We start from the raw sequence: 8,597 nt of genomic DNA, 5'->3' as shown, positions 1-8,597 counted from the left end.
TACAGGGGCCTTGCTAGTCTTCTCTATATTGTTCCAATTTGGCAGTAGATGTGCTACTGAAGCAAAGCACCCACATTCTATTTATTTATTTATTTATTTATTTATTTATTGAGAGACCAAGTCTTACTCTGTCATCTGGGCTGGGGTGCAGTGGCCCAAGTCTGGCTCACTGCAACTTCTGCTTCCGGGGTTCAAGCAATTCTCCTGTCTCAGCTTCCTGAGTAGCTGGGATTACAGGTGCCTAACACCATGCCCAGCTAATTTTTTGTAATTTTAGTAGAGATGGCGTTTCACCACATTTGCCAGGCTGGTCTCGATCTTCTGACCTCAAGCGATCTGCCCGCTTTGGCCTCCCAAAGCGCTGGGATTACAGACGTGAGCCACTGCGCCCAGCTTAATTTTTCTATTTTTAGTAGAGACAGATTCAAGTTTGCCTGTTCCTCTTGTGCCCAAGAAGCCCCTCCTGTGTGCAGGCCCGAAAGGCTTGGCCACACCCCACTGCGAGATGCGGCAGCTGCCATATGAGAGCACGCAGGCCTTGAGGACAGTATGGGAACCCCTGTTTCAGGGAAGGCACCTCAGGTCATTTTGGTCTGAGAAGCAGAAAATACCTGGAGGGCCAGGGTGGAACCAGGGCAGTGAGTTTTCACGGGTGTGTGTGTTCATAGCCATAGCAATTTTATATTCACGATGCTGGAGGTGGAGGAGTATCGGGTGTGATTTCATGGAACGGGTCCTTACGGGAGCTTCCTGGAATCAATCCACTGAGCATGCATTTATGAAGCTTGTCCTCTGCGCTCTGTGCTGAGAACTAGGAATAGAGAAAATGCTGAGAGCTCCTGCCCTTAGAGTCCCCAGATCAGAGCAGCACAGTCCAATGGAAGCAGAGTGTGAGCCTCGTGGAACTTCACATTGTCTAGCAGCTATATTAAAAGTAAACAAGCCCAAGGCCGGGCGCAGTGGCTCACGCCTGTAATCCCAGCATTTTGGGAGGCCGAGGCGGGCAGATCACCTGAGATCGGGAGTTCAAGACCAGCCTGACCGACATGGTGAAACCCTGTCTCTACTAAAAATACAAAATTAGCCAGGCGTGGTGGTACATGACTGTAATTGCAGCTACTTGGGAGGCTGAGGCAGGAGAATCACTTGAACCCAGGAGGCGGAGGTCACACTGAGCTGAGATCGCACCACTGCACTCCAGCCTAGGCAACAAAGGCAAACTCCGTCTCAAAAAAAAAAAAAAAAAAAGGCTCTATCAATTGTTCTCATATTATTATTGAACATCCAAGATGTGATTTCAGATGTAATCAACATAAAACTTGACTGCATTATTTTGCATGCTGTTTTCCAAATCCAGCTTCGTGTCACACCTACAGCACATCTCACTGCAGCTGGCCACATCCCCACCATCCAGATGTGAAATAGTCAAAAGACAGGGCAGGCAGGGCTGCGGAGGAGGCCTGCAGGGGCCATGATGGAGTGCCCATCCTGCACTGTGGTCCCAGCAAGTTTCTTCCTGCTGGCAAGAAGCCTGTCCCAGGCTGGCAGGGGACAGCATGAGGTGCAGCCTGCGGACTGGGAAAGGGGTGTGGAAGGGTCACACCTCAGTCCTAAAATCCAGGCCCAGAAGTGGCCCAAATCACTTCTCTGCCTTTAATGACACAGGCATACCCAGTGGCAAAGGAGTATGGGAAATGGAGTCAGGCTGGGTAGCCAGAAGCCCAGGAAGAGGGGAGAACAGACTTGGAGAGGGCAGGAGTCTCTGGCCACCAGGGGCTAAAGAGCCTTCGATGAGGCGGTGATGTGGTGGGGTCCTGGGCTCGGATCCAGGGTGGATGCCTAAGGTGCCCGTGCCAGTGCTTAGCTGCCCCAACAGACATGGGTTTTGAGCCCACAAGACTGCCTGTGCCTTGTGACAAGAATTCACCATGCTTTTGTCTCTGCAGCCTGAGAACAGCTTTGACTTCCTCAGCAGGGAGCTGTATGCGCATTCCATCAGGAAGCTGCAGGCCCATGTCCTGTTCATCAAGTGAGTCTGGACCAAGTGCCCTTCAGTCACCCCCAAAAGACACATGGGCGCCAGGAATCTCCGGGAGGGAGCCCTGGCATGAAGCTCCAAGTTCTCTGTGTTGACCACACTGCTGAGGCTCAAGATCTTTTTCGGGAAGCCCCCCTGGCAGCAGGGTCATGGAAGGAGCAAGGTCAGAGGAGGGGAGGGCTCAGGCAGCAGGGGATGGGCCAGGGCTGTCTCCCTCTGTCGCCCAGGCTGGAGTGCAGTGGCGCAATCTCCACTCACTGCAAGCTCCGCCTCCCGGGTTCACACCATTCTCCTGCCTCAGCCTCCTGTGTGGCTGGGATTACAGGCGCCCGGCTAATTTTTGTATTTTTTAGTAGAGACGGGGTTTCACCATGTTAGTCAGGATGGTATCGATCTCCTGACCTCGTGATCCGCCCATCTTGGCCTCCCAAAGTGCTGGGATTACAGGCGTGAGCCACCACGCCTGGCCTGTCCCACACCTTTCTACAGGTGTCAGCCGGGGGCATGCCCAGGTAAGGCTCCATGACCAGTGAGCGCAATGTCGGCTCACTGCAACCTCTGCCTCCTGGATTCAGGCGATTCTCCTGCCTCAGCCTCCCAAGTAGCTGGGACTACAGGTGCCCGCCACCACGCCTGACTTTTGTATTTTTAGTAGAGACGAGGTTTCACCATGTTGGCCAGGCTGATCTCCATCTCCTGACCTCATGATCCACCCGCCTTAGGCTCCCAAAGTGCTGGGATTACAGGCATGAGCCACTGTGCCTGGTCCACCACAGACAATTTTTAAGCCATAAAAAGAAAGGAAGGGGCTCCAGCATGGATGAACCTTCACGCTAAGTGGACAAAGTCAGACACAACCATCTACGTGTTGTATGACTGCATTCACGCTCAAGTCCAAATAGGACACACTGCAGAGACAAAGCCAGTTCATGATTGCTCAGGACCGGAAGCCTGTGGGGGGTGTGTGTGTGTGTGAAAGCGCAGAGGTTCGGGACTTCATTGGGGGTGATGAAAATGTTCTGTAATTGTGACGATGGTCTCACAACTCAACATATTAAAAACCATGGATTGTAGACTTTCAGTGGGAGGATTGTAAAGACGTAAATTCTCTCAGAGCAAGTGTGGACTCCAGAGCCTGTTCAGATCCCAGCTCTGCTATTCAGGACTGTGACTGTGGCCAAGTCCTGAACTCTGCGCCCCAGCAGGGCTGTACCTTAAGCACTTGCTTGCGCCTGGCTTGTGCCAGCTGAGTGTGAGCTGAGATTAACTGAACCTCAAATCCAACCCAGGGTCAAGGGACCCAGCTGTAGGAGGTGGGGTAGCCCAGGCTTTGGTTTCTCCTCAGAGGCCTGAACCCAGGGCAGGATGAGGGCAGTGCTGGGAGGCGGTTCTAAGATGAACCCCAACAACCCCAACTCCTCACTTTCCAGAGCAGTCCACGGATATTTTGATGTGAGAAGAGAGAGTTACTATAGCAAGGAGTCCCTGTCATTCATGATACACACGCTGAAGTCCACCCTCAAAGAGGTAAGGCGGGGCTCAGGCAGCTGGTGTCCGGCCACTGTCACCGACTCTGGTCCCACCTCACCCATCTCTTCTCGTGCACTGGGAAGACCCCTGGTCTGGCCCCAGGCCCAACAAGTGACCACCAGGATCTCTCAGGCCTCGTGCTCCACTGTGGTCAGTCCCTAGAGGCCTGGGGACACATGTCATCAGAATTCAGGAAACAGAGACCTTTGGTGGGGAAGATTCTTTTATCATCCTCGAGTACCCACCCTCCTTCCTGGGCCAGGCACAATTAGGTGACCCAACTGCCAGAGACAAGCCCACAGTTTTTATTTTTTGAAACAGGGTCTCATTCCGTTGCTCAGGCTGGAGTGCAGTGGCTCGATCATAGCTCACTGCAGCCTCAAACTCCAGGGCTCAAGTGATCCTCCCACCTCAGCCTCCTGAGTAGCTGGGACTACAGGTGCACGCCATCATGCCCAGCTAATAGTCCTACTTTTTTTTTTTTTTGAGATGGAGTCATGGAGTCTCTCTGTTGCCCAGGCTGGAGTGCAGTGGCAAGATCTTGGCTCACTGTAACCTACGCCTCCCGGGTTCAAAGAAACTCTCCTGCCGCAGCCTCCTGAGTAGCTGGGATTACAGGCATCTGCCACCGCGCCCAGCTAATTTTTATATTTTTAAGAGACGGGGTTTCACCATGTTGGCCAGGCTGGTCTCAAACTCCTGACCTCAGGCGATCTGCCTGACTTGGCCTCCCGAAGTGCTGCTTTTGCAGACAGGAGCCACCGTGCCCAGCCTAGTCTCACATTTTATAGGCTCCCAAACCACAGCAGAACATCTGGCTGCCTCTTCTCTCCGCACCCATCGCGCCAGTGGGTGTGCTGGCTGTAGGTGGGGGTGGCTGTGCCCGGGTTCCTGGGAGCACCTGGTGATTCATGGTCACTTACCCTCAAACACCTGACCCTGGGGCCTCTGCAGGTTTCCTGGTGTTGTCACAAAGGGAGGAAGTGCACCTGTGGCTGGCCGGTCGCCTGGTCAGAGCCAAGGCAGGCAGGGCCTTCCTGTCTGGCTTCTTGAAGGCAGGCACAAGTCTGCAGGCTGCTCACGCCCCCATCTGATTATTTTTTCTCACAAGGACTTCCTCTAATACAATCACAGCAACCCTGGCCTCTTCCCCGCCCTGTCCCTGCCATGCAACTTCACAACTCAGCTGGGAGGCCTCCAAGTCCCCAGGGCTCACACACCTCCTGGGGTGCTATGGACTGACCCGGCTCCAAGGCATTGAGTGTGTGGGAAACTCACCGTGGGAGGTGCTCCTGCCCTGCAGGGAGCCTGAAGGCTGTGGGAGGGCCCTGACCCCAAGGGCCTAAGGAGCTCCCTAGACTCCTCTGGCCACACCTCACCACACACCCTCTCCTTTCTCCAGCGGTTCCAGTTTGTGGAAGTCCCAGGCAATCACTGTGTCCACATGAGCGAACCCCAGCACGTGGCCAGTATCATCAGCTCCTTCTTACAGCACAAACACATGCTCACAGCCTAGCTGTAGCTCTGGGCCTGGAACTATGACGACCTCGTGCTGCCAGACTCAACACTGGAAATGTGAGTTCCCGAGCCCCGCAACAAGGCCAGGCCTGTGGGGACAGGCCTCACTGGTCTTGACGCCCAGCCTAGGGTGTAGTCAGGGGAAGGAGTGAGATTCCAACTTCAACATCTATGACCTCAAGCGGGAGACAGAGTCTGGGTTCGGAGGGCTGCTGTCTCCTGGCTAATAATCTCCAGCCAGCTGCAGGGAGGAAGGGCGGGCTGGGGCCACCTAGCCTTTCCCTGCTGCCCAACTGGGTGGAAAATAAAAGCTTCTCGCATTCTCACTGCTTTCGAGGCTGTTTCGTTACCATCAAGGGCTTTTCCATTGAGAGAAAAGGGAGAACAGAGCAGATTCATGCAGGGTCCTTGACAGGAGGGTGTGGAGGCAGGAGGCGGAAGGGGCAAGTCCTCCTCTGGGCACGCCCAGGTCCCCAGGACTGCTGAAGGCCAAGACCCGAGGGGTGGCCTGGCCCTTCACTCCTGGCCTGTGTGGACTCTCATGGGGCTGTTGGACGTGGTGGCCTCAACCTGGGGCCCGTTTCCCAGAGCTCAGCCTCTCGGAGACGGCTGCAGGCCCTGCCTGGCCTCATGTTCCTCCAGGCCCCGCACCTCCAGCCATCCACTGCGGCTCTCGCGGCTCAGTAGGGTCGGAATTTGCGCTGGGCCCGCAGCAGCTCGATCCTCTGCTTGTCCTCCTCGAACTTCTTGCGCAGCTGTGCTAGATCTGGGGGCGAGAGGAGGCGCGGGGCAGGGTCAGACAGCACGCCCCCGGGCAGCCGGCTTGCTCATGCCCCACCCTTCCTCCCAGTTATTGTGGGGCGCAGGGGCATGTCTCCCCCACCAACCCAGCCCCCTTGCCAGCTCTGCTTTGGGGGCAGGGTCTGGATCCTGTAAGGAATCAACCCGATGGCAGGCCAAGTCCAAAGGCAAGGCCACAGTGGGAGACGCTGGCACCCCGAGCCTGGAGATGAAGCCCTACAAACAAAGCAAAGGCATCCGCCCCCACCCCGACCCCCACGCAAGGGGGAAGGAAGGAGTCCTGACCGCTCGGCCTGGAGCGACCCTGAGACTCGGTAAAGGGACGCCACCCCTAGTGCTGGTGAATGCTGATGGCAACTCTGGCACCGGGTGGCCCAGGTCAGTGGCAGGCTGATGGCACGGAGGGGGAAGCTGAGGGTCTAGAGTGAGCACAAGTGGGAGCCAAGAGGGCCAGCGAGGCAGGGAAAGCACCAGTGACTGGGCGGATGGCTCAGGGCCTGCTGCAGAGCCCCTCCCTGTGCCCTAGCCAGGGCAAGGAGACTCCTCTCCTGGGCCCACAGGGAAGCTGTCCTGTAGACTGGGACACCAGGCAGTGGGGCAGGAGGCTCAGCCGCAGCACCAGGAGTGGGTCACAGGTGATCAGGTGCACAGCCAGGAGAGGGTCCTCTGCAGGCCACCTGACACACACACACCCCCGCACACCCACACACCACACACTACCACACACACCCCCACACACACCTACACACACACCCGCACACCACACACACACCCGCACACCCGCACAGCCACACACAGGCACTGTGCAGGGTCACCTGACACACAGCACAGACACAGACACACACACCACCACCACCACCAACTCAACACACATATTCTGCAGCATCCTCCCTGCACCCACGGTGGGTTCGGAGGCCCCCTCTGCACTCGAACTCCTTGCTGGCTGGAGGCTGACGAGCGCCAGCACTAAGTGCACAGGAGCCCAGAGGTGGGCACTGATGACCCAGGGTTCCCACCCATTGAGCAAATGCATCTGCCCCAGGGGGTGATGGGGGACCGCCACACAGGGTGCTGCCAGGCTGGGCCTCTTTCCAGAGCCTAGTGGGAGCCCTGTGCTTAGGGATGCCCTCCCTCTGTGACCACCAGGTTCAGCGCCCGCTGTCAGGAGCCCTGGCCAGAGGCCTCATCCATGGTTGGGGCCAAGGCCGAGGGGCCTGAGGATGGGCTGGGCGTGGCTTACGCTCCATCTTGCTCTCCCGGTGCTGCCAGGCATAGAAGTTGAGCAGCTCCTTTCGGGCGCGCTTCCGTCTCTCCCTCTCCAGCACCCGCAGGCTGGCTGCTTCAGTCCGGGGGAGCACAGGCCGTCGGCCCCGGCGGGTCACCTTCACCCAGCCCTCCTTGTCAGGGACCCCCTCCTCCTCCTTGGCCTTAGCTTCTTCCTGAAAGGAAGGTGATCCCGTCGTCCGGTCGGCACCTGGGACCTCCTGCAGCCTCCAGCAGCACACCCTCCATGCCCTCCTCCCAAAGTCAGAACCGCCCTGAGCCCCTGCAGGAGCGGGCTGCTCCCCTCCTCCCAGCATGGTGTTGGGGCTCAGGATGGCGGGGAGGGCACGGACCTGCCGGCGCTGCCTCCTTCTCCACTATAGACCATGTGGAGACTAGATGTGTCACCCAGCCAGGCAGCCCAGGATCCAGCAGGGAAAAAGGGAGCCTGGCCTCTACAGAGTGGCTAAGGACAGGCCGCCACCGCCCTCCCTCTGGGGCGCCACCTTCCCACAGCCACACGGGCGATGCGGTGCTCGGCCGACCCTGCGGAGCCTCTACCTCAGCGATCTTCTGGTCATACGCCTCCATGAACGTGTCCACTTCCACCCTCAGGGCCTCAGGGTCGGGAATGGAGTCTGCGTAGTCGCTGATCCACTCTGAGGAAAAGGGACGCAGGGAAATGGGGCTTCCTCAGGCCTGGCATTTGGGCCCCACCCCAGGGCCTGCCAGGCTAATGGAGACCTTTTCCCACAGGGCCCGGGGCGCAGGTGCTAAGGAAACCCCAGGGGCTGCAAGCTGGGCCCTCGCTCTGCCTGCCCAGTATGCCTGTGCCACTGTGCCAGGGGCTCAGGCTAACCACTCCCTGGGGACCCAGACACAGCCCCGCAGTCCTCCTGCCCAGGCCTCCACACGCCACTCTCAGGGAGCATGGACTTGGTTGGTGACATTCAGACACTGTCCCCATAGAGTGTCCTGCCAACCCAGAGCCCAGAAAGGAGGTGCCAGTCACCCCCGTGGTACTAACTGTGAATGCCACTCTTCACAGGGTGGCTCTCTGTGGACACCAGCAGGGGGCCCTTCAGGGCCAAGGCCGCTGACACCCCACTTGGCTTCTGGAACACCACATAGGCTACCTGGAACCCCTGAAGAGAGAGACAGATGTCAGAGGCTGGGGGCGCCTCCGCATGTCTGGCACAAGGTCTCCAGGCCCGCCCTCAGCCTAGCCGGTGGCTACACCAGGGGAGACAGTGCTAGGCTACTCCTGAGCCCTGGAGAGAACCAGAGGCCATCCCATAACCCAGGTCAGGGGCAGCCACACTTCCAGTGATCCTGCTTCTGCGGGAAGTGACAGCTGTTCCCAGCTCTTCCTCAGGAAGAGGGGACACACAGGCTGCCTTTCTTCCAGTCACAGGAGGGATGCTGTGACACGCAGGGGTCGCCCTGG

At 57.8% G+C, this 8,597-nt stretch overlaps 2 protein-coding genes across 2 annotated transcripts in view; one reads left to right on the top strand and one right to left on the bottom strand.

Annotated features, from left to right (window-relative positions):
* The window catches only part of SERHL2 (serine hydrolase-like 2), a gene marked incomplete at its 5' end in the record, with an annotated part of 21,863 nt that extends 16,451 nt beyond the window's left edge, over positions 1–5,412 (top strand). The window contains 3 exons of the mRNA XM_011998291.1: positions 1,947–2,029; positions 3,469–3,565; positions 4,971–5,412. Coding sequence (XP_011853681.1) covers positions 1,947–2,029; positions 3,469–3,565; positions 4,971–5,084 — 294 coding nt within the window. The remainder of the gene's footprint in view (positions 1–1,946; positions 2,030–3,468; positions 3,566–4,970) is intronic.
* Positions 5,407–8,597, bottom strand: part of RRP7A (ribosomal RNA processing 7 homolog A (S. cerevisiae)) — a 156,215-nt gene continuing 153,024 nt past the window's right edge. Inside the window, exons 4-7 of the mRNA XM_011998286.1 lie at positions 8,178–8,295; positions 7,712–7,809; positions 7,128–7,326; positions 5,407–5,852 (exon numbers count right to left, since the gene is read on the bottom strand). Of these exons, the coding sequence (XP_011853676.1) occupies positions 5,767–5,852; positions 7,128–7,326; positions 7,712–7,809; positions 8,178–8,295 (501 nt within the window). The 3' untranslated portion in view covers positions 5,407–5,766. The remainder of the gene's footprint in view (positions 5,853–7,127; positions 7,327–7,711; positions 7,810–8,177; positions 8,296–8,597) is intronic.

This window comes from Mandrillus leucophaeus, unplaced genomic scaffold (genome assembly GCF_000951045.1).
Source record: "Mandrillus leucophaeus isolate KB7577 unplaced genomic scaffold, Mleu.le_1.0 Scaffold565, whole genome shotgun sequence".
Taxonomy (NCBI): domain Eukaryota; kingdom Metazoa; phylum Chordata; class Mammalia; order Primates; family Cercopithecidae; genus Mandrillus; species Mandrillus leucophaeus.
The sequence above is the reverse complement of the archived record's forward strand: the minus strand, read 5'-3'. Positions and strand labels throughout refer to the sequence as shown.